The sequence below is a fragment of the Saimiri boliviensis genome, chromosome 5 (assembly GCF_048565385.1).
Source record: "Saimiri boliviensis isolate mSaiBol1 chromosome 5, mSaiBol1.pri, whole genome shotgun sequence".
In the NCBI taxonomy this organism is placed as follows: domain Eukaryota; kingdom Metazoa; phylum Chordata; class Mammalia; order Primates; family Cebidae; genus Saimiri; species Saimiri boliviensis.
Window position 1 is genome coordinate 126909826 of NC_133453.1, and position 26002 is coordinate 126935827.

General features: G+C 44.6%; 1 protein-coding gene across 4 annotated transcripts in view; it reads left to right on the forward strand.

Moving 5' to 3' along the window:
* IL16 (interleukin 16) overlaps nt 1–26002 on the forward strand; it is a 114706-nt gene that overhangs the window by 16439 nt on the left and 72265 nt on the right. For all 4 annotated transcript variants that reach the window (XM_074399937.1, XM_074399938.1, XM_074399939.1 and 1 more), the window contains exon 2: nt 15256–15668. In XM_074399937.1, the coding sequence (XP_074256038.1) occupies nt 15256–15668 (413 nt within the window). The remainder of the gene's footprint in view (nt 1–15255; nt 15669–26002) is intronic.

Consider the following 26002-nt stretch of genomic DNA (forward strand, 5'->3'; position numbering starts at 1 on the left):
AGTCACTTCAGAGGGGGGGCACTTTATTTAAACCTTTCTTATGAAACTTCCCACACTAGGAATATTATCCAGTTACACATCTGTCCTCTCCCATGGGCTGTAAAGGACCATGTCTTCATCCTTTATGTCGCAAGTGCCTGGGATACAACAAATCTCAGAAAATGTTTCTTGTATAGAGAAATGAACAGCATCAACGATAACAGCTTTAACAATAGCAATACAGGTTGAGTATCTTTTATCCAAAATGTTTGGAACCAGAAGTGTTTTGGGTTTTGAATTTTTACAGATTTTGCGATATTTGCATCATGTGTTTAGCCTCAGTTCAGCATCTCTAATCGGAAAATCCAACGCCCAAAATGTTCCAATGAGCATCTCCTTTGAGTGTCATGTGGGTGCTTAAAGACTGTCAAATTTGGGGGCATTTTGGATGCCAGATATTTGAATTGGGGAACTCAACTTGTAATATCTTAAATTTGTATTGTGCAGGCCAGGTATGGTGGCTCCTGCCTATAATCCCTGCACTTTGGGAGGCCTCGGCAGGTGGATCACTTGAGGTCAGGAGTTTTTGATCAGCCTGGCCAATATGGTGAAACACTGTTTCTACTAAAAATACAAAAATTAGCTGGGGGTGGTGGTGCATGCCTCAGGAGGCTGAGGCGGGAGAATTGCTTGAATCTGGGAGCTGGAGGTTGCAGCCAGCCAAGATCACACCATTGCACCTCAGCCTGGGTGACAGAGGAAGACTCCCTCTCAAAAAATAAAAAATCAAAAAATGCATGCATTTGAGTTGGTAAAACATTTTCAAATGTGTTATGTTTTGCCATTAAAAAGCAATTCATTGTGAATAGCAACATGCTCATGTACATGGGGAGAAAATAGGCATTGGGGCAAAATAAACAGTTCCAAGAGCTTGGAGTTCTGGTTAGCTAGGAAGACAGCTTGAAATTGGGAATTTACTTCAAGTTCTTCTTTTGAACTTCTGTTGAAATAAAGACAAGTCGATGTCAGTCTTGTAAACTAGACAGGGTTGCTCAGAGTATGCCAGAAATACTGAGAAGTCTCAGGACCAAAGAGTACAGAGCTGAGGGGGGCTGGGTACCGCAGGTGGATGCCAGGACGCGGATGGAAGGGCGGAGCCCATCAGGAGGTAGGCGCCGTGCCTGCCAGTCTGGGGATGCTGGAGGAGAGGTTTGCTTTGGGTGGGAGCGACTGTAGTGCTGCTCGGCGCCCCCGATGCGGGGGACCACCCAGCGTGGAGATCTCCATGGTCTTGCCCCTGGCTTAGTCCATGGTCTTGCCTCTAGCACGTACAGCTGGGACGAAAATGCTCCTCCAGGGGACAGTTACAATGGCTAGGACACGGCTGCCTTGCTCGGCCAACAGGAGGCGGTCCCCTACACAGATCCCTTCCAGAGGTCGAAGGCTCCCCTGATGGCTTGGATGCTGGGGAATGGCACACCCTCCCTGCTGCTCACAGCATGCCTCACCTGGCAAAGAAAAGCCGCAAGAAATCTAAGCCCTTTCTGCAGTCTGGCATGGGCATGTATGAAAGATTCTGACGAAGAATTTCAGAACCCATCCCGGCTCCCGAATCTGAGTCAACACAGACCTCGAGTAGGGCTGAGCAAACACCGCAAAATCAGTGTACATATGAAAAGATTCAGTGGCTCAAAGACGGGAGCTAAATGAGGAATCAAAGCAAATATCCCATATGGAATTGCTATAAGAAATCAGAGGAAACCTTAAAGTAGTGGTTTTCAAGCATGAAAACCGCTAGTGGATTGCAAATCAATTTACTGGGTTGAAACCAACTTCTTTTCTGTAAAACAGAAAAAGAATAGCATACTTCAGATTGCATCAGGTTCTTAGCAAAGGCATATTTTATATTATCTTTTTTATACCATAGATATTTTATATTATCTTTATTATACCGTAGTAAAGATGTTTCATGAAACTTTTTAGTTACATGTGTTTATTTATATATACATATACATCTTATGGGTGTTTATGTAATCCATGTACTATGATGTAAAATGTAAATTCTTACTGTAAGTCAATATTTTTTTAATTTTTAAAATTCTTTAAAAATTATTTTTATTTATTTATTTATTTTTTGAAACAGGGCCTCACTCTGTTGCCCAGGCTGGAGTGCAGTGGTGCGATCCTGGCTCACTGCAGTCTTGACTCCCTGGGCTCAGGTGATTCTCCCACTTCAGCCTCCCTAGTAGCTAGGACTACAGGCACATGCCGTCACATCTGGATAATTTTTGTATTTTTATTGGAGATGGGGTTTTGCTACATTGGTCAGGCTGAAACTCCTGAGCTGGAGCGATTGGCCTGCCTCAACCTCCCAAAGTGCTGGAATTAAAGTTGTGAGCCAGCATGCCTCACCCAGGTCATGATTTTAAAAGTTTTATAAATAGTCCTGTAGAACACTGGGAGGAGTTTGGGATGGTGAAAATGTGTCAGGAGAGTACCGTAACTGAAATATTCCTGATCTTCTCTTTCAAAAAGATGGCCTTCTCCCCATTATCCAAGGCAAGGATTTCAGGCCTGAGTCAGCCCTGAGCTGATTTCTCTTTTTTTCTGTACTTCTTCATAAATAGGTTAAGAGAGACTCCAGCAATGGTGAGGGCTGGAGAAGGTGGGCAGGTGGCCCAGTCTTACGCGCCTTCTCTTTCTTCCTTCCTTCTCTTCATACTCCAAGGATGGTTGTAGCCAACTCCAGCCAAACAGCAGATGCCAGAGAATCTTGCAGCAGTGGCTGAGAATGTAGGATACCTGCCACATTTACTGAAGCAATGGTCAGGCAATGCCTCCATCCCCTGCATTGAGCTAATTGTCAGAAGCAGAAAATAGAGAGAGAGAGAAAGAGAGAGAGAGAGAGAGAGGTGAAAAGAAATATATCTAAAAATAGTCTTAAAGGAGATGATATATAATTATTTCTTACCAAAACCCAAACCAAAACAATCACACCCACACCCACACACACGCATTCACACACACCCACACACACCCACACCCACACCTGAGAAGTAAATGATAGCAGTTGGGCCAGCAAAATGTGAAATTCTTTTAGGCCAAAGACTCTGTAATGCTCTATAGCTGTTATTTTGCATTTCTTTGAATCTCCTCTCAGTTCTCTTTAGAGATCACTGGATGTCAATTTCATGCCCCTGCCCTTAGTTCCCCAGGAAGGAGATTTTAGTTGTTCATCCACAGACAGCTTTTTCAGCTGCTTTCCTGAGCTAGTTCTTCCAGTAGGCAGATCGTATTCTGGGTTTCTTTGTGTTTCTTTGTTTTCATTTTTGTTTTTCCTCTTTTTCTTTTTAGGTTGTAGCTGAGTGGTGTATACAAATGTATTACCAATTTATTGTATTGCCACTTCGTATTTTAATCTTTACTATTAAATTTTGCTTTTGGTAAAAATGCTTTAATTAGTAAAATGTAATCAGTTTTTGCCCATTCTTTGCTCTTCAGCAACAACGTGTTGACTATTCTTTCTGACTTATTCTAACATCACACACACATGCACACACACATGCGCATACACTTTTATTTTCTGCTTCTGACAGTTAGCTCAATGCAGGGGGTGGATGCATTGCCTAGCCATTGTTTCAGTAAATGTGGCAGGTATCCTATGTTCTCAGCCACTGCTGCAAGATTCTCTGGTGTCTGCAATTTGGCTGGAGTTAGCTACAACCAAATGATAAAAATAATCTCAGGCTAGGCATGGTGGCTCATGCTTGCACTACCAGCACTCTAGGAGGCCAAGGTGAGTGGATCATTTGCGGTCAGGAGTTCGAGACCAGCCTGGCAAACATGATGAAAACCCCGTCTGTACTAAAAATACAAAAATTAGCCAGGCGAGATGGCACAGGCCTGTAATCCCAGAAATCCCATTACTGTGTATATACCCAAAGAAAAGCAGATCATTATGTCAAAAACAAACAAACAAACAAACAAAAACCCAAAGAGCCTCATGCGCTTGTGTGTTCATTGCAGCACTATGCATATATTAGTAGGCTACTTGGTGGTGCTGCAGCTTGGGCTTTGATCCAGTAGGTGGCATGGAAGAGTAGTGACCAACAGCTAGGGTGTAGCCAGCCACACTACTCTTGTTTCCTGATGTTGGCAGGTGGGCTCTGCAGCGGTGGATGGAGACAAATGGCCTCTTCACCGGGTCTGCTCATGAGCCCTGGGGGAGACCTTTTTGATTACTGGTTATGAGCCTGTGTTTCTTTCATAGGTGTCCTTGGAGGCAGGGCCCTTCTGGGAAAGGCTGTCATAGGAAGATGTGCTGCACCCTTTCTGGACTGATCTGTGGAGGGAGGCATATCTTGTTCCCACCCTGACCCAGGAACCCATGTGTCTCACCCCTTGCCATTCTCTGAGGGTGGGGGATCCTCCCTCACTCGAGAGCCAAACACAGATCTTGACTTTGTATTCCTGAGCTGCTGTACTGTTAGCCCTGGGGCTCCAGGACAATCCATGGCTCACAGTTGGATTCTGGCTGCCCTGGGGATCTGACGTGCCCTGGATCACTAGGAAAGTACTCAGGTAGAGCAATGCACTCAGGCTGGGCTGAGGAAGCTGTACTGTGCGCCTGCTCCTGCAGGGTGGCTAGGCGTGGGCCCTGGGAAGGGCTAGCGTGTAGGAAGGCTTGCAGAACAGATGTGTGTCATTCCCAGGGAAGCCAACCCAGCCCTCTCCTGGCTGGAAGGTCAGCTGGGGCCAGTGCCTCCAGAGGGGAATAGAGAGTCCTGGGGGATGACCATCTATGGCTGCTCTCTGCTGGAGATGTCCAGTGCACGGAAACCCCTCAGATCCATGCTGTCCGAAGGCCTGTCTTTGCCTGTGACCTGGGAAGATCCCCCTCTAGCTCCCATGTCCTTGTGTGATGCAGGGTCCCCTGTAGCTAGAATCCCAGAGGCTGACAGCAAGAGTGAGGCGTCCTTCAGTTCCCTCACTCGTCCCTTTCCCAGGAGCTGTTCGGGCCAGGAACTAGCCCTGGGATTTGGGTACCCCTGCAGGGTTCCCAGCTTCCTCCCTCTTCAGCCTCAGCTTCAGCATCATCTCTCTGCACACTCTTGGCTTTTCCTCTGTGAAGAGCTGCCCACATGATGGTGGATTACTTGGTCATTTGGTCTCTCTCAGTGGGAACAGCACTTCCTGGCTGCATGTAGTTGGCCATCTTGTTTCCCCCTCCGGGTGTCTTTGAAGAATGCACAGCCTCCATCCAGCTGGGCTGGGACGGTCTGTCTTAGCAGCAGCAGCAGCACAACAGCAATGAGGAGGCTGCCTGCTGAGCATTCATGAGGACCTTCTATGAGAAGAACCCAAAGCTGCTCACTTCCGTGGCTCTGAATAAGACTACTGTGTCTCTCACTGCAGGCCCCTCTCCTTACAGCCTTGCAGTTGAGCTTTACCAGGCTCCCTCCTCTCCACTGCAGGCTAAGTAGATTTCTTCCAAGTCAGGCACGGAAAATTGTTGGAGTGGGATTGACACCTAGATCCGCTTAGGCTGCAAAGCTGCAGTAACCACTCCATGATACGCTGTCATTTCTAAAATAGAATGGATTTGAGGAAACTAAATAATAAATTCTTGAAGATAGAAAAAAATGACAAAACAAAAGCAAAGAGGAAACAAGTAACTAAAGCAGAAAAAGTATGCTGGAAATCAAACCCCAAAAAGATGTGTTCGCTGCTTCTGAGAATGAGCCCTTGGAAAGGACTAATAGAGTAGATACCCTCGGTGAAGGTAAAGCGAGGCAGAAAGAAGGGGAGGCCCACAGAAATGCACATTTAAAAACAATGAAATAGACCAATAACCAAGGAAATAATGGAAAAAGTTTCAAAGAACTACCTAAAAGGAATGCCAGGACCAAAACATTTTATGGAAAAAATAGTTCAAGCTTTTAGAGCTAGATGTACTTTCAGCTCTTAAACTATTTCAGAAAGTCAAAAGAAATGTCCAGCGTCTCATTGCTCTTTTTATAAAACCTAAGACAACCCAAATGAGACGGCAGACCATTCCTATTTGTGAATATAGATATAAAAATCCGAAATAAAATGCTAGCAAACTAAATCCAGTTATCTGTTAAAACAGAGGCACACTGATGTAATGGGACTTAAAACAGTAACAAAATATAGGGAGCTCAACTGTAAGAAAGGCATTAGTATATTTCTTCCTTTTGACAAATCAAAAGAGGAAAGATACCTGATCATGCCAAAGAGCTAAGAAAGCATTTAATAAACAACCACCCATTCTTGGTGAAAATGCTTTCAAAGTTACTAATGGTAACTTTGTTACCATTAGTTTCAAAGTTACTAATTAGAAACTTTGTTACCATTAGTTTCTTTTTATCCTTGATATGATAAAAAGAATTATGTCTCAATATATTGGTCAATATTCTACATGCCAGAAAACACTATAGGAATTTCCATTAATGTCTGGAAAGAGAAATGAAAATTCTGTATTGTCATCATTATTTACTAAGGTTCTAGAAACTTTAGTCAGTAAAATTAGAAAACAAAATGAAATGAGTGGCACAGATATTTGTAAATGGAGCAAGTTTGTTAATATTCAGAGGTTACGTGATTGCAAATTCAAAATAAGCTACTGAATAGTTGTTAGAATTAGTATGAGATTGGCAAATTTGCAAGTTATGAAATAAATATATAAAAGTCATAATGTATATGTAAAGACTAACCAATTAGAAAATATATTTTACAAACAATTCAATTCAAAATAGAAAAACAACTGTTCAGGAAATATATAATTAAAAATATTTAAGCCCAAATAAAGAAAAGTAGAAAATGTTATTGAAAGTCTGAAAAGAAAATTTGAATGAATATAAAAACAAAACAGCAATGACAAAAAATGTCCCTGGGTGGGAAGACTTTTCCCCAAATTCATCTATAAATGCAAGCCAATTCCAATCAAAATTTCAACCAGACATTTTAGAACCACAGACAATTATTTCATAATTACTAGCTGACAGAAATTAAGTATAAATTTCTATGTTGTTCCTACAAATAGAAAACCTTTATTTTTCTCATCTTAATTGTGACATGATTGTTGTAAAAAGAAATCAAGTGTAGGAAATTACGCAGAGTGGAAAAGCTCCTTGTAAATCTTGTCCCATGGAATCCTATTAAAGATACTCTTTTCTTTTTTTTTCCAAGACAGGGTCTCACTGTCGCCCAGGCTGGAGTGCAGTGCTGTGATTTTGGCTCACTGCAGCCTCTGCCTAGCAGGCTCAAGCAGTCTCTCCATCTCAGCCACCCGAGTAGCTGGGACCACAGGTGCATGCCACCATGCTGTGCCTTCCCAAAAAATCATTAATAGTTTGAGTTTATTCATGCAAGTAAGTTTTTTTGTAAATAAAACTCAACTGTAGCTATTTTATGGTTTTTCAGCTTCACAATGTATTACAGATCTCTTTCCATATCTATATATGTATATCTATTTATTCTTGTGATTGGCTGCATGGTATTCCATCATGCAAATGTATCATAATATATTTAAGAAAATAACCCATTCGTATACATTTAGGTTATTTTCTCCTCTTTTACTGTTTCTTTGAGTAAACATTTTTTTTTAGTCCATACTATGTGCAAGGCAATAGGCTAAGTACCTCTCAGAATCATTTTATTTAGCCTTCACGGTTGTTAGCATTGTTACCTCTAAGCCATAAAAGTGTTAAATACTCCCTGTCTCTACTAAAAATACAAAAATTAACTGGATGTGGTGGCATGCACCTGTAGTCCCAGCTATTCAGGAGGCTGAGGCAGGAGAATTGCTTGAACCCGGGAGGCGGAGGTTGCAGTGAACCGAGATTACGCCACTGCACTCCAGCCTGGTGCCTGGCGACGGAACGAGACTCTGTCTCAAAAAAAAAAAAAAAAGGAGTGTCAAATACTTTGCATAAGTTGTTCAGATACTATGCAGCAGATCCAGCATACAGACCAAAGTCAATTTTAGAGCCTAAGCCTTTAAGCAGTATATTTATAATCCTGCTTGCCCATCCTCCCGATGATTAACAGTGACTAATTAACAACACGGTGTGGACATCCCTGTGTATAGCTTTGTGCAGCTGACCTCTCATTTCATTCCGCAGCAACACTGACTGACTGCATCCTAAGTGTGAAGTCCTGCTCTGGGTGCTGGGACTTCACGAGGAATGAGCTTCAGCCAGTCTCTCAAGAACAATGATGGCTGGATATGTCCTTATTTATCTGCGTGGAAATGCCTTTGTTTATCCAGCTCCTTCCTGAGATGGATTATAGAGCATGCCCTTACCATGTCGGAGGTGATATATGCTGAGAGGGAAATCCCTGTCCTGACTTACCCTGTGCCCCGGGGGCCTGGGTTTGTTGAGGCCATCCCGATGCTCCACTCATGCCTGTGCACAGATGGTTAGGGTCTCCTTCCAGGATGCTGAAAGTGCGGTGGCCCCTGTGAGGGGCTTCTCTGGGATCTTTTATAATTTAATTTTATTTATGTATTTTTATTTTACTTTAGGTGCATATATCCAGCATTTCTCCCCACGTTATCCTTCCCACCCTCCTGCCCTCCTCACCCCCTGCTGTCCCTCCCCTACACCCCACAACTGCCCCCAGTGTGTGATGCTCCTCTCCCTGAGTCCACGTGTTCTCATTGTTCAGCACCCATCTATGAGTGAGAACATGCAGTGTTTGCTTTTCTTTTCTTGTGTCAGTTTGCCGAGAATGTTGGCTTCCAGATTCATCCAAGTCCCTACAAAGGACACGAACTCATCGTTTTTTATGGCTGCGTAGTATTCCATGGTGTATATGTAACATTTTCTTTGTCCAGTCTATCACTGATGGGCAGTTGGGATGGTTCCAGGTCTTTGCTATTGTACACAGGGCTGCAATGAACATACGTGTGCATATGTCTTTATAGTAGAGCGATTTATAGCTCTTTGGGAATATACCCAGTAATGGAATTGCTGGGTCAAATAGACTTTTCTGAGGAGCAGCATTGAGAGTCTTCCTTGATGGCTCTTGGCTTGTCTTCGCTCTGAGGTCAGCCCACTGGGGTTCCTTGTCACTGTGGTGTCAGTCAGATTCCTGGAGTCCATCATTCTGTGGTCCTAGTTGCGATGGTTTCCTTGAGAACGCTTCACATGGTGTTGGTTCAGGAAAAGGCTGTTGGAAGGGGTCTCTGAAACACCTATCTGTCATTCATTCATTGAACATGCAAGCCGGGCGTGGTGGCTCACGCCTGTAATCCCAGCACTTTGGGAGGCCGAGGCGGGTGGATCACGAGGTCAAGAGATCGAGACCATCCCGGTCAACATGGTGAAACCCCGTCTCTACTAAAAATACAATAAAAATAAAAATAAAAATGAATAGCTGGGCATGGTGGCACGTGCCTGTAATCCCAGATACTCAGGAGGCTGAGGCAGGAGAATTACTTGAACCCAGGAGGCGGAGGTTGCAATGAGCCGAGATCATGCCACTGCACTCCAGCCTGGGTAACGAGCAAAACTCCATCTCAAAAAAAAAGAAAAAAAAGAACATGCAAATGCCCTTCTTTGTGTCAACCCCCATCAAAGCTTTGGGGACAAAAAATGAATGAGACTTTATCTGTCTCTCCTCTCCAGCTGGTGGCAGTATAGAGGAAGAAAGATGACAGGTATAAAACTAACTTCAACACAACTTGTTTAAATTACCAGTTGGGAAACTGAGATCCAGAGACACCATGTCTTCCTAGTCTTCTGTACAATGTATAGAGACATACACAGAACTACTCCCAGCTGCAGGTCCCATGGAATCCTATTAAAGATACTCTTTTTTTTCCTAAGATAGGGTCTCACTGTCGCTTGAGCATGAGTGCAGTGCTGTGATTTCGGCTCACCGCAGCCCCTGCCCAGCAGGCTCGAGCAGTCTCTCCATCTCAGCCTCCCGAGTAACTGGGACCACACGTGCACGCCACCACGTCGGCTACATTTTTTGTATTTTTGGTAGAGATGGGGTTTTACCAGGTTGCCCAGGCTGGCCTTGAACTTCTGAGCTCAGACAATCTGCCCACCTTGACATCCCAAAGCATTGGGATTACAGGCGTGAACCACTGTGCCCTGCCGAAGATATTCTTTTAGAAAGAGAAAGAACCATACATTATTTCATTTCTTAGCATGGAGTCATTCTTTAATTGAAAAGAAAACAAAAATTACCCCTGGGGCTGGAGTGACCAAACTGTAAAAAACTGCCTTTGATAAAGGACGCTGTTGCAGAATTCAGCAATTTGAAACACATTTTACCAGCGAGCTCCCCTTGCTCCCTATGTTTATTTACCCCCCTGAAGATTTCCAGTGAGTTAAATGTATTTTGGCCAGATGGAAATACTGTGGCCTTTCCTCCAGTAGGTTAGCTTTGCCTAGCCCAAAAACAGGCACATAACAGTTTCTCAACAAGTGCTTGCCGAATGAAAAAAACAAAAAGGAAGGAAGTAGGAAGGGAGGGACAGACTAACCGATCCTGCTTCCCAGCACATATTCTGAAAGGTTTTTGAACTTCTTGAAAGGGGAGGAACTATCCATTTCTTTGCGATTCAGCTCTCTCCTTTTAGCTCTGCATTTTCTAAGTAAACGTCAGCTCTGCCGTGGTAAAAACATATCCTGGTAACTGTGATGACGAGTCTGCCCTGTCCCTCTTTTTGGCCCAACGTCCTTACCTAGGACGTGATGGGGAGACCCCTTCCAGATCTGGTATTCAGTGGAAGATATAACTAAAGAGCAAATCCCCAAGCACAGTTGGGGTGGTGAGGGGAAGCCTCCAGGGAGTTGGAGAGCAGTTTTCTGGGGAGTTGCAGAACGTCTGTGTTTCCGCTGGGAAGTCAAAGTAACTGATTGCATTAGCGAAGCGGTGTCCGAAACCTTCATTGTGCTTCCCCCCGTAGTCCTCTGGAGAAGACCCACAAGGCTGCCTTGCAGAGGGTCCACCAGAGGCAGAGAAAATCTGGCGAGAGTTTGATAAGTTGTCACAGAGCCTGGGGAAAAATAAGGGAAAGCTCATTAGTTCCAACCTTTCGAAGGCAGCTGGGCTGGAGGAATGGCACGGGCTTGTCCCCAAGCTCTGCTGACATTTGGCTCCATGAGGGAGCAATAGCTGGTTCCAATGTCCGGAGCTCAATTACTGAAGCTAAGCTGGACCATGTGACTGTGGCACTGTGTTTTCAATTAGTCGCTCTTCTCTCTCTCCGTTCCTCTCTCTCGGTGCCAGGCCTGGAGGGAAGGCAGTCTTCCCACCGAAGTTCAATTCTGGCTTCTCCACTCCAGCTCTTTTGCAATTGTTCTCTGCCTTTTTTTCTCCTTCTCCTTCTCCTTCTCCTTCTTCTTCTTTTTAAAAAAAGAAACATTTTTCTATAATGACAAGGCTCATTTTGAAAACTGTCTTTGCTCTTAACCAAAGGGTTAATGCCTTGGCCCTGGTACACTGCCCACTCCCATCCCACGGCCCCTGCCATCCCACATGAGAGCCCAGGTCATGGCAGTGGGGAGTCTCTGGGGAATGGCTTGTTTGTTCAAAGCTGCTAGTACTCATCAGATACTTCTGCAAATGGTGCATTGGGATTAGCACAGTTTCCACCCAGGAATTTGATCCCTCTGTTCTAAATACTGCATGCAGCCAACTATTCCACCACTGAGTGAAGCACTCAGCCTTGCACCTAGTCCCAAAGGTCCTCAATTTTTTGTGTGTCCTGGAAAATGCCTAGGGAGTGACCTCGCTATTACTGGGACAATTATTATACATTGGGAGAGGATGTGGACGAGAAAGCGAATTGGGTTTGCATTCCGAGAACCCATGCAGACTGTGGCCATTCCTGGTGGGACAGGAATTCAAGAGGGTGTTATGCCAGGGCTTGGCACTAGGGATTGGAGGGGGTAGAGTTGAGGCCTTGAGTAGGTATGACTGGCTTCTCTTCTGGCTTGGGGTGGGATAAGAGAGTTTCAAAAACCCTCTTGGCCCTTGGATGTCATTGCTTTCCATGCTTTATGTCAGCAACAGCATAGAGAAAAACCACTATTCCAGGAGGGTTTTGGTTGACATAACTGCATAGGTTGATGTGGCTTCAGGCACAGCTGGATCCAGATGCTCATATGATAACATCTGAACTCCGCTTCTCTCAGATTTTCTCTCTGTCCTCCTTCCTTTATCCCCACTTCTCTCCCCACCTCTATGAGTTCTGTACCTTCTGCTTTGGCTTCACTCTCAGGCAGCCTCTCTACGTGGTGGCCCCCAGCAAGCCCATATTTATATCTTTCCTGTTTAGCACCAGCAAAGCCCAGAAGGATTTTAACACAGCACTGATCATCTTACAAATTTCCAAATGCCTAATGGACCAGTGTTAGCTGTGACCAACACACACATACACACACACACACACACACACACACACACACACCTCTCCATGAAACCCTGGTGAACTATGGGAACTCCTAAGGAAGTGATCAAAATGAAAAGAAGTTTGGACATATTATTTATAGCCACATTGGTGTGGAGAGTCAGTAGTTTTGGGAAACCGAATTGGCAGGATGCAGAGAAACTCTTGTGTCGGGGGTGGGGGCAGAGGAACATTCACACTTTGCATTTGGAAGGTGACATCTGGAACAAGGCGATAATGAGGTTAAAAAGAAAAATACTCTAAAAGCTTGAAATCTACATATTCTTCTGCCAGTGGATCTGAGCAACGATATACTGGTTAACACATTCTCTCAAAATGCAGGAAGGTTTTTAACCTAGCAGATGGCGGTCTGTGGACTTCGGTTCATAGCTTTGGGGTTCATAAAAGGCAGACCTGGTAAAACAGTGTCAGTGGTTCTAGGAAAAGGAAGCGAACTGTGGGCTGAGGCTTGAAGAGGGGGGAAGCGTGAGGAGAGAAGGGCAAAGTGCAGCACGTTTGCTCAGGAAGACACGAAGGGGACACCAGAAGAGCAAGTGTCGCCGGGCACGGTGGCTCACGCCTGTAATCCCGGCACTTTGGGAGGCCGAGGCGGGTGGATCATGAGGTCAAGAGATTAAGACCATCCTGGTCAACATGGTGAAACCCCGTCTCTCCTAAAAATACAAAAAATTAGCTGGGCATGGTGGCACGTGCCTGTAATCCCAGCTACTCGGGGGGTTGAGGCAGGAGAATTGCCTGAACCCAGGAGGCGGAGGTTGCGGTGAGCCGAGATCGCGCCATTGCACTCCAGCCTGGGTAACAAGAGCGAAACTCTATCTCAAAAAAAAAAAAAAAAAGAAAGAAAGAAAGAAAAAAGAAAAAGAAAAGCAAATGGCAAGAGGAGGACATGGAGTTAACGTGCAATGTTTGAAAGGCAGAAAATGTTTGAATGTGCGTATGTGTTAAGGATAAAGAGCCTGTACACAGGAAGAGACTGAGGCTAAAGCTGAGACAGGCAATAATCTATGAGAAGGCAGAGACAGGGCAATGCATGCAGACTTCAGAGCCACATTGTTTGGTTTGATTCCTGCTTTCACTGAGTTCTAGCTGTGTGATCTTGAGAAAATCACCTAACCTCCCTATGCCTCAGTATCTCTTCTGTAAAATGAGGGTATTGATGGAGCCCACCGCAGAGTTTGTGAGAACAAAATAGTAAAGCAATGAGAACAATGTCTGGTGCACCATAGTGACGTTTTGAAATAGATATTGTTGGAAATGTGTTCTCAAGCTAGCGATTGAAACACTCACACTGTTGGGCAGAGCTGGAGGCCCAGTTGGTGGCCATGAATGTTTCATGGTACCAGCCTGTTCAGGAGTGAGAGTGTCTTCTTCAAGGCTTACAGAGCCACAGCCAGGCATAAACTCGGCAGAGGTTTGGATTCGTCTGTGACTGGGGTTTCACTATCATTTGAGATGGAAGAACACAGGATGCAAAGCTTTGGCATGTTGACAAGAGGGCGCTTGATCAAATGGATCCATGCTGAATTAATTTATACAAAAGCGTCAAGCACGGTGCCTGATATATAGCAGGCTTTCAATCCGTTATTCATACAATTTTGTTTATTGCTATGAATTGCTGTGATGCTTGGTGAATAAATTGATAAAATTGAAGAGCGAACACAGAAAACAATAAATGTGTGTAATCTGAGTGTTGAAGAGCAGTCTTGAGTGTGGAAAAACATTTTCCCTTTGAGTATATGTGAAAGGGTTTTGAGGTAATGAATTGTTGTTAGGCGCCTGGTATTTCTTATTCAATACTGGATGTGCACAAACAGCAGTACCAGTGGGCCAAGCGCATCCCACGGTGTCTTGTTCCAGCAACAGCCTCTCTGTTGTGGCTCAGGCCTGAGTCAGACCTTTTTTGGATACAGCGTCAGGGCCCCTTTCACCACCTGCTTCGTGGAAACTGAATCCATGGGGGCTCCTCTTAGTGAAGCGGAGCCAGGCTGTTGGCCTGACTGGAAGGCCCATCTCTGGCCTCTCTGGCTGTGAGAGTCTGAGTCAGTGGAGACAGGCGATGAAGCAGGGGCTCCTGGGTCTAACTGTGACTCTGGCCAAACGTTTGACCTTCGGCCTGGAGAAAGACACGCATGTTTGGCGAGAGCCCGTTATACGCTCATCCCTGTGGCAGGCACTTGCCAAATGTCACCTTCTTTGATGCTCACATCAATTCTGACAGGTCAGTGTTGGATAAGACTTCCAATCTTCTTAGTCTTGGGATCGTCATCTGTCAGTGGAGGACATAAGATTTTGGTGGCCTTCAGACTCAGCTCCATGGGTTCCGGGGTTTCTCTGCAGATGCTACTGGAGTCACCAAGGGTGACCAAGGGGACCAGGAAAGTGAAACTTAGTCTTCAGTTTTCCTGTCCTTGGTCTGCTCTCTAGCCTGGAGTTCACTGCACACTTTTGTTTAAAGAATGGCTTCCAAGTTTAAAAACTGGCCTCTATGATCCCTAAACTGTCTCCTGTGGCCCATTACTGGCCCGTCTGCTAGTGCCTTGGGTTAATACTTTCCCTCTCTGCACCTCAATTCCCCGGTCTTGTAAAGTGAGAAGCTCTGGGGCTGGGTCTCCATGACCCTGGGAACGGTGTGGCATTAACCACTTGGGTTAACTGAGCCCCGTTTGGCTGGCATACGGGAAGGGCCAGTGATGAAGGACAGTCTGCCCATATGTCCCGCTTCATGGGCACCAGGAACCCGTGGCTCAGATCCAGGACTTGGGTCCAGCTCCACTTGTCAGCAGCAAGTCACATTGCTTCTTCCCATTTCCTCTTTCCTCTAGGGACTCATGAAGTGGCAGCTAAGCCTTGTCCAGTGGCCACCCGTCAGCCAAGGGCCAGAGACCAGGAAAGGAAGAAAGGCAGCTTCACTTCCTCTTTGAGGATGGAATCACATAGCCGCGCTGGAAAGAGCAGAAAATCTGCAAAACTTCGGTCCATCTCCAGGTCCCTGATGCTCTGTAATGCTAAGACCAGTGACGATGGCTCTAGCCCTGATGAGAAATATCCTGATCCCTTTGAGATCTCCTTGGCCCAGGGCAAGGAGGGAATTTTCCACTCATCTGTGCAGTTGGCAGACACGTCGGAGGCTGGCCCAAGCAGCATTCCTGATCTCGCACTGGCCTCTGAGGATGCTCAACTCCAAGCAGCTGCGAGTGATCGAGGCAAGACCTATAGGAGGATATTCTTCATGAAGGTATGCCCAGGCTTTGTGGGGCTGCACGAGCCTGCAGTTGGTTTCTGGTGCTGTGAATTAAAGTCTTTGAATCCATCGATTCAAAAATGAGGAAGCTACAGACTTATAACTCTGAAAGAGAGCAAGAAAGAAGTTGAGGCAGGGCCCACTGGAACTGTAACAATGAGCATGGGAGTGAATTGGGCTCAGATAACACTCTTACTTGAGAGTTTCAGTAACGCACTGTGTCACTCCAAGGTAAACTGAGCCTAGATCCCTGATGGAAACATGCCAGATGCAGTAGTCAGTATACTGGGAAGCTGTTGTGTCTAGACAGGCACTAGAGAGCATACCATAGGCAGGTCAAATCACGTCTTTCTTGTAGACTCCTAGAAACAGACTTACAGCGCCTGGGCAGAGGAGGAGGCCTTATGGCAAGCAGGGTAAGGGGTATCAGATGAGTGACTTCGCTCCCTGAACGCTGACTGTGAACATTTTCCAGGTGCCCTCGGCCAGTTTCAACCTAAGTGCGGATACTGAAGGTAGCAATGGAGCATAAATAGCGGAGGGGGAAATAGGCAGTATTTAGGGACCTACCAACATTCAGAACGTTCACCTTTCTGTTATATCATATTTCAATTTTCGTCATCATGATAAGATGGAGATTGCAGAATATCAGAAATCTAGACCGGTGAAAAGAGTTTACTGTCAAACTATTCCCTATTAAGTACTGTGCCTTCTATCAAAAGTGAGATTTCTCAAGGGTCCAAATGGCCCTGAACCTTGAGGTCAGTGCTGGTAACTCAGTGAAGGGCCAACATAGAGACGTTTCTCCTATAGCCTCCTACCAGACTGTGAATGTAAATAGGGAAGGCAATCCAGTTCCCTCGAAAGGGGTCTGTCATCTCTGTACAACTTGCCTTCTTCAGGAGGGAAATCACTCCTTAAGACATACAACAAACAACATATGTGTTAAGGGCCTTAAGGGACCCACAGCACCCTCAGGGGCCTCACCCAGCCCAGTCTGCTCTGTAACCCATGATGTGACTTCTATTAATATGTCCTGAGCTCACTTGATAGGGTAGAAAGAGAAGCCAACAGCCCATTGGGTTTGGGGGAGGCTCGCCAGGCTCTCAAGCTGCCATTAATGATGTGAAAAAATCCAGTTCACCAACCGAGAGTCAAATTTATCAGTGACCTTATGAAGGTGTTCACATAAATGAAATGCAAAAATTATTTCCATACCTCAGCAGAATCCTGGAATTAATTATTCACTTGCTTCCACTTAATATCATAAGTATTTCCTGAGCACCTGTTATCTGCAAAACACGGTGGGGGTCCAGTCTCTGCCCTCTATTTAACTTACTTAAAATAGAGTAAAAAATACATTATAAGATGGGTGTAGGAAGCTCCTCAAAGGATAAAAGGAGCATGTCCCTGGGGAGGCTGTCATTCCTTCCTTCATTCAGTTAATACTTAAGCCAGGCATGGGAGTGAGTGAAACGACTGTCCCCTGTTGCAACTTTTATTCTGATGTGGGGATGAAGATGATAACAACTTGATATATAATATTAAATAGTGAAGGGCTCTGAAGAAATATTCAGCAGGGCAAGGGGATAGAGAGTGATGAGAAGGGGTTACCGCCCCTTTTGAAAAGGGCATCACAAAGGCTTCCCTAAAGATGTGACATTTGAGCAAGACCTGAAGTGGAAGCGTGCATCACGTGAGCACCTGCGGCTGGGCGTTCCAGGCAGAGGGAACAGCATGTGTGAAAACAGGAAGCAAGAGTGTGCTTGGGAGCGTGGAGGAGACCCGTGTGCCTGGGGCAGAGAGGGAGGAGGAGGAGGAGGATGTAGAAGACCAAGTTGAGGTGGTAGCCAGGGACCAGAATGAGGGCTGCGGCGAGAACTTGGAATCGTAATCTGCGAAGGACTGGAAGCCACTGGAGGATTTTGAGTAGGAAAGTGACATGCTCAGGCTGGTGTTTTAAAAGGAGCACTCTGACTGCCAAGTGGAGAATGGTGTGCAGGGAGACCAGTGAGGCGGACCTCAGCAGTAACCCAGGCCACCAGCGAGGGGGACCTCAGCAGTCACCCAGGTCACCAGCAAGGGGGACCACAGCAGTAACCTGGGCCACCAGCAAGGGGGACAGCAGCGGTAACCCGAGCCATCAGTGAGGGAGACCAGTAACCCAGGCCACCAGTGAGGGGGACCACAGTTGTCACCCAGGCCACCAGCAAGGGGGACCAGTAACCCAGGCCACCAGCGAGGGGGACCGCAGCAGTCACCCAGGCCACCAGTGAGGGGGACCACAGCAGTAACCCAGGCCACTAGCGAGGGCCACCAGTAACCCAGGCCACCAGCGAGGGGGACAGCAGCAGTAACCTGGGACACCAGCAAGGGGGACAGCAGCAGTAACCCGGGCCATCAGTGAGGGAGACCAGTAACCCAGGCCACCAGCGAGGGGGACTGCAGCAGTAACCCAGGCCAGCAATGGCGTGATTTGGACTGAGGTGGTGGTGGGAGAGGTGCTGAGAATGGTCAGGGCAGGGATTTGCTGATGCAGGGATGTGGCATGTGAGGGAATGAGAGGAGTAAACCTCAGCTGTGAGTTTCAGCCTGACCACCTGGGGTAGGGGGATGGAGGTGTCCTGTCCCGACGTGTAAAACACGAGGGGCTGGGGAAATGGTCAGGAAAATGGTGAGTTGTGCTCTGAAGGGTGCGCAGTTGTACTAAGCAGGGGAGGATGGGAGAGAATTCCAGGCAGAGGCGGGAGGGGAGAGTTCTGAATGCTTATGCTGGGCCACGAGGCACAGGTGAGCACAGCCGGCACTGTCCTTGTGCCTGTCCCACAGCAGGAGGTTGGATACTTGGGAGCGGCTACGTGGTACAGGGTAGGAGTGGGCGTGGGGAGGGGCCTGGGAAGGGGAAGGAACAATCTTCACCTTTTCATCTCTGTGATTCACGTGTACACCACATTTTTTTTTTTTTTTTTTTTTTTTGAGACGGAGTCTTGCTTTGTCACTCAGGCTGGAGTGCAGTGGTGTGATCTCAGCTCACTGCAGCCTCCACCTCCCAGGTTCAAGCAATTCTCCTGCCTCAGCCTCCAGAGTAGATGGGATTACAGGCGCTCACTACCACATCCAGCTAATTTAAAAAATATTTTTAGTAGAGATGAGGTTTCACCATGTTGACTAAGCTGGTTTTGAACTCCTAACCTCAATTAATCTGCCTGCCTTGGATTATAGGCATGAGCCACAGCACCTGGTCCATATTTTAGTTTTAAAAATGTTTTCACAACTCTTATCTCATCCCCCTTCCCCCAAACCTTGGGAGAAAGGTAGTATAATATTTTAATGATGGATATTGTCAAATATAAATATAATTAATAACAGCAGTATTGCTATTTCTGAAGCGCAGTATGGGATAGGGGTTAGGGGTGTGAGCTCATTAATCTGACTGCCTGGGTTGTGGTCTGACTTTCTCGGTTACTAGCTGTGTAATCCTAAACAATCCACCTTACCTCTCCGTGCCTCAGTTTCCTAACGTGTTACATGGAGAATGTCAAAAATAGTACAAATCTCATATGGATTTTATAAGGATAATGTTATAGGCATTTACATGAGAAAATTCACCTAAAACAGAACAGCACGCATAGTAATTGATAAATATTATGATTACTATTATTTCTGTGTTAGCATGGGCGGACTAATTCTGAGGAATGAAGCACTGAATGAATTCAATCACGTGTATCGCATCCCTCCAATGTGCTAGACAGTGTGTGAGAATTCTAGTTGATGGTGCTCACGGGATGATGATGGAGACAGAGACACACTATTTCTGATATGGGAAAAGCACAGGCACAGCCACATCGGGGAAATCATGGGTGCACCGAGGACTGACAGTGTGGGGAGCGGTGTCCTGGGGGAAGTGGCTGTTGAAAGCAGGATGAATTCCAGGAAACAAGTCTGGGTGGTGGTAAGACATGGGCATGAGCAGAGGGATACGGGTTCACAGGGGCTTGCAGGAGCTCACAGGGGCTTGGACGAGTTTGCTGGGGGTGGCAGAAGAGGTGATGAGCACAGAGGAGTCGAGTTTGAGGCAGGGATAAACTGGGACAACGGAGAGGGGCATTGTCCAGCTCAAAACCTGAGCGCTCCTGTTCCTTTTTAAAAGAGCGTAGGTAACTCCTAAAAGATCCAAGAGGAAGTTATATAAACAGCCAACTTAAAACATTCTAAGCAACGGAGAGTTTCAGTTGTCTAAGCAAGTCCTGCAATCAAAGGTGCCAGGTCAGCAAGGTCAAAGGCGACAGCAGGTCCTCGTCTCCTTCCTGCAGAAGCTCAGAATACTCCATCGCCCACACCCACTCCCTTCTCCCTTCTCACAGGGACTCTCTAGTCTCTGCCCTGGCGGCCTCCCTCCCCTGGCCAGAGTGGCCCTGCACCTAGGCATGACTCAGTTGGCCCAGATGAACTCTGCAGCCTCCAGCAATGCCATGGTGACACGGATTTCAAAACAGCATCTGGAATGAGGCCCTCTGACATCAGCCTCTCCTCCAGAAACGCCTAGTATAAAAATTAAAGAAGAGGAAGTTATATAAACAACCAACTTAAAAAAAAAAAAAAAAGGCTTATTGGATAGGTTGTGTTTGAGCCAGCCAGGACGGGGTAAATTAATGCCTCAGGATGTGCCAAAGCAGGGCGTGGAATCTGTGTTGTGTGTTGAGGTACTGATGAGGTTTGTTTGTTCTGGGGAAGCGTCTAGACCCCTGGAGATGAAGTCAAATGGAAGAATGTTCAAAGACAGGCTTCCTAAGTAAACAAACAAAAACAAATACGATTTATCAAACTTAGAACTTTGAAAGAAGGAATATAGGGACGCACTGGCCACTCCAGCCCCTGTTTTCAAATGGAAAGAGTATTTTAAATGCCCTTTAAGGAAGATGTTAAGACCAAATGGAAGGCACTCAGAGGGAACTAAAGCTCAAACTGTCCCTCTCTCCTTTCCTCTCTTCCTTCTCGCTGCTTCCTTATTTCTTTCTGTTTCTTCAAACATTGGCAGAGACCTGTTATGCGCTATCATCTGGAGGTAAAGAAATCAATTTGGTATTGTACCCTCAGGGAACTCGCAGTCCAGAGAAGGGGCAGGTGTCAGCAGAGTTAATCCTGTCCTTCGTTTCTTCCCCAACCTGAATGGCATTCCTTGCTCAGTTTTCTTAAGAAAAGGTCTCATCCAGAGAATGAGAATGACTTCAGAGACTTCTACGTCACCTTTCATCTCCCTAGAACATTCCACAGTAATAGGATGTATGCCCTTCATTGGGGAACTTTCCTAGAAGGATGGGGTCCAGCTAAGACTTCTGTGAAATCTAAGCAATCTTAGAAATGAGCAGATGAGCTCTGGTCAAGCTGCCGTCTGCTGTCCACTCCTCCAGGAGTGGTGGCAGGCAAAGGTAGGGTTCCCTGCGGAGTTAAAGGGCGTCAGATCATGGCGGGTGCAGGTGAACACAGGTGAAAACGCAGAGGGAGACAGTGGAGGAAGGGGAGGGAAAGGTGGAGGCAGGAGTGAGAGGGGTCACTCTTACGCCTCAGAAGTTCCTGGCCCCAGATTCACAAAGAAATCATTTTTCGGGCTGGGCACAGCGGCTAACACCTGTAACCCCAGAATTTTGGGAGGCTGAGGCAGGTGGATCCCTCAAACCCAAGGAGTTTTTGAGACCTGCCTGGGCACCATAACAATACCTTGTCTCTGGAAAGGAGGAAGGAAGGAAGGAGAGAGGGAGGGAGGGAGGGAAAGAAGGAAGAAGGGAAGGAGGGAGGGAAGGAAGGAAAGAAGGAGGGAGGGGGGAGGGATGGAAGGAAGGAGGGAAGAAGGGAAGGAAGGAGGGAGGGAGGGAGGGAAGGAAGGAAGGAAGGGAAGAAGGGAGGGAAGGAAGGAAGGAAGGGAAGAAGGGAGGGAGGGAGGGGAGGGAGAGAGAGGAAGGGAGAGAGAGAGAGAAAAGGAAGAAAAGAAAGAAGAAAGAGAAAGAAAGGAAGGAAAGAAGGAAGGAAGAGAGAAAAGGAAGGAAGGAGAGAGAAAGAACTCTACCCCAAGTGCTGTCTCTCTCTCTCTCTCTCTCTCTCTCTCTCTCTCTCTCTGTCTCTCTCTCTCTCTCTCTCTCTCTCTCTCTCTCTCAAGATAAGATAGGTTCTTGCTTTGTCACCCAGGCTGGAGTGCAATGGCATGAACATGGCTCACTACAGCCTCAACCTTCCAGGCTCAAGTGATCCTCCCCTCTCAGCCTCCTGAGTAGCTGGGACTACAGGCACGTGCCACCATGCCTGGCTAACTTTTGTATTTTTTATAGAGGTGGGGTTTCGCCGTATTGTCCAGGCTGGTCACAAACTTTTGCACTCAAGCAATCCACTCCCCTTGGTCTCCCACAGTGCTGGGATTACCAGAGTGAGCCACCCTGCCCGACCTACCCCAAGGTCAGAAAGATACTTTCTCATTCTTTTTCCTAGAAGATTGGTTGTTTTCTCTTTCGCGATGGGATCTTTAATTCACATGAAATAAATTGTTGTATATGTTGTGAGTGAGCTGCTAACTTTTTTCTGTATGAATATCCAATGAAGTCAACACCATTTTTTGGAAACCCTGTCCTCACCCCACTGCATAGCAGTGTCGTCTCTTTTGTATAAGTCAAGGATCATATATAGAGAGGTCTATTTTTGATTTCTCTATTCTGAAACATTAGTCTTTTATTTTTCCTATTTTTGCACAATTCAATTTATTGAAGCTTTCTAATAAGCTTTATGACGTTTGGTCATGTAAGTCCTCCACGTTTGTTCTTAAAACTAGACTTGGTTTTTCCATTGAGCTTTTTATTGGAATTGCATTGGCGTTATAGATCAATCTGAAGAGGGCTGACTGACATCTTTACAGTACTTAATCTTCCAATCCCTTTACATAATACATTGCTGCAAAGTTGGACTGTATTTTTTTGTTGTTTATTTTTCAGCATACCCAATTATTACCTGCCATTTTTGAATAAACAGAATTCTGTTTCTCCCCTTCCATTTTTTTTTTTTTCTTTTTTTGAGACAGAGTCTCGCTTTGAGACAGAGTCACCAGGTGCCAGGCTGGAGCGGAGGGGCGTGATCTCGGCTCACTGCAACCTCCGCCTCCCGGGTTCAAGCAATTCTCCAGCTTCAGCCTGCCAAGTAGCTGGGACTACAGGTGCATGCCACCACACCCAGCTAATTTTTGTATTTTTAATAGAGATGGGGTTTCACCATGTTGGCCAGGATGGCCTCGATCTCTTGACCTCATGATCTGCCTGCCTCGGCTTCCCAAAGAGCTGGGATTACAGGCGTGAGCCTCTGCACCCGGCCTCCCCTTCCAATCTTTATACGTTTTTCCCCTTTATTTTACATCTAGGGCCTACACTGCAATGTTGAATAGAAGTGGTGATAACAGGCATCCTTATTTCATTCCTAATTTCAAGGGGAAAGTTTTGTTATGATTACGTTAGTACATATGGTGTTTGCTGTAGTTCTTTTGTAGATACTCTTCATTGGATTAAGGAAGTTTGCCTATGTTCAGAATTGGCAAAGAGGTTTTATTTTACCCCCCACCTCCAACATGAATTGTTGAATTTTGTGAAATGATTTTTTTCTGCATTTATTGAGATGCTCGTATGGAGTGTTATACTTTACTTGTCAATGTAGTAAATTGCACCGATTGACTTTTTTGAATGTTAAAACAACTTTGCCTTCCTGGAATAAACTCGATTTAGCTGTGATGTATTATCCTTTTAATAACTCTGGATTTTATATGCTAATATTTTATTAGTGATTGTTGCCACTTTTGTTTGTAAGAGAGATGAACCTAAAAATTTCCTTTCTGGCAATTTTTTGGTCTGGTTTTCAAACTCTGGGTATTTGGACCTCATGAAATGAGTTGGGAAATACTCTCTCCTTTCCATTTTTTGGAATATTTTTACTTATATTGGTGCTAAACTTTTTTAAGTGGTTGAAGAATTCACCTATGAGCCATCTGGGACTAGAGATTTCTTTGTGGAAATGTTTTAAATTACCGTTGAATTTATTTACTAGAAATAGGACTATACAAATTTTCAACTTCTTTTGATATCAGTTTTGGTGAGATGCATTTTTCTTCTGAGAATTTGTTTCATCTGAATTTCCAAATTTATTAGCATAAAGTTGTTCATAAACATCTTACATTTTTACTGAAATTTTGAGGTAGTTATAGATTTACATAAAGTTGTAAAGAATAATAGAAAGATCCTGTGTATCTTTTCCAAGTTTTCCCCAAAAGTAATATTTTGCATAACTCTGTACAGTAGCACAACCAGCATACTGATTTTGATACAAACCATTAATGTTACTCACATTTTCTCAATTTCACTTACATTGATTTGCATGTGTATATGTGTACTTATTATTTTTTAGACATTGGTAAAAACCACAGTGATGTTCATTTTTCATTCCTAATATTGATATATATGTCTTCTCTCTCCTTCTGTGTGTGTGTATGTGTATGTGTGTGTGTGTGTGTGTGTGTGTGTGTCTTGATTGATTCCTAGATTAATTGTTCCATAGTTAAAGAAGAGAACATATTTTCTATGATTTTAATCACTGGAAATTTGTTGAGAATATATGTACATATATACACACACATATATGCACACATATATGTATATATGTCTGTATGTGTATGTATATATATCTGTATATACATATGTATTTGTTGAGTGCTATCTTCTGTATTTGTCTATTAGAACAAATTCCACAATAACCATAAATTTGAGTGAATAGACAAATAGAGAAGATATGTATGTGTCGCCGATTTCACCTATGATTAGCTTGTTAGCTATTTTTCCAATCTTTTTAACTTTATCAATTCCATCTCTCTATTACTTACTGAAAGAAGCCTGTTAAAGCCTTTCATTATTATTGTAGATTTGTCTGTTTCTCCTTTTAGTTCTGTCAATTTTTGCCTTATATATTTTGAGCTATATTTTATGTGCATAGACCTTTATAACTTTTTATGTTTTCTTGGTTGATGAATACTCTTACAATTTTGAAATATTCTTTTGACTAGTGCAGATTTTTTTTCTGAAAAACTGTCTGATACTAATATAGCTTCACCTACTATCTTTTGGTGAGTGGTTGCATGGTATATCTTTTTTTCTTCTTTACCTTCAACCTGTGTTTATGTTGTTCTTCTTTCGATCTTTGTCTTTATAATTGTCTGTGTTTACAACATTTATATTTAATATAATTTCAGATGTGTTTATATCTATGTGTACTCTCTTATTATTTGGTGTCTAATTGTCCCAAGTGTTTTATATTCTGTTTTCTCTCTCTTTTTGCCCTCTTTTGAACTAACATAATTTTTACTACTCCACTTCTCCTATGATTAGCTTGTTAGCTACAATTTTTTTACTTTTTTTTTTCTTGAGATGGAGTCTCTCTCTGTCACCCAGACTGGCGTACAGTGGTGCAATCTCGGCTGACTGCAACCTCCACCTCCTGGGTTCAAGTAATTCTCTACCTCGGCCTCCTAAGTAGCTGGGACAACAGGCATGTGCCACCATGCTTGGCTAATTTTTGTATTTTTAGAAGAGACAGGGTTTCACCATCTTGGCCAGGCTGGTCTTGAACTTCTGACCTTGTGATCCACCTGCCTTGGCCTCCTAAGGTGCTGAGATTACAGGCATGAGCCACTGCACCCACCCCTTTTTACTTTTTTAATTATTAAAATATACAACATACACTCTGAATATCTTAATACCATATAAATTAGTACTTTTTACGAGTTCTCAGATAATGCTAAAAACTTAGAACACGTAACTCCATTTATATTTGCCCACTTTTTGATATTATTGTCATGCATTTAAATTCTGCATATATTTAAAACTCCAGACTATATCATTATTATTATTATTCTATAGCATCAATATTCATGTGCATTAATTTACATGTTTACCCTTTCCATTAGTTTTCATTCCTTCCTGCATTTATGTGTTTCTTACTAAGATCACTTCCTTTCTGTCTGCAGCAGGCTGCCTCTAATACAGGTAGTACCTGGAGTGAAAGTACAAATGAGACCTACATGTTAAATGTCTAAAAAGTTACAAGTCAAGGTAAAATACATTAAAAACACATGTTCTACTTTCGGACCTTGACAGGTATACCTTTGTGAGAATTTGGATGGCCAACAGAGTTTTGCACTGGAAGGCGATGGTGATGGCTCCCGGCTGCCAGCCAGGATCCTTTTTCTCTTACCACTCTCAGCACTGTTCATCACCACTAGGGGCCATAAATGCATGTATGTGAACACCTGT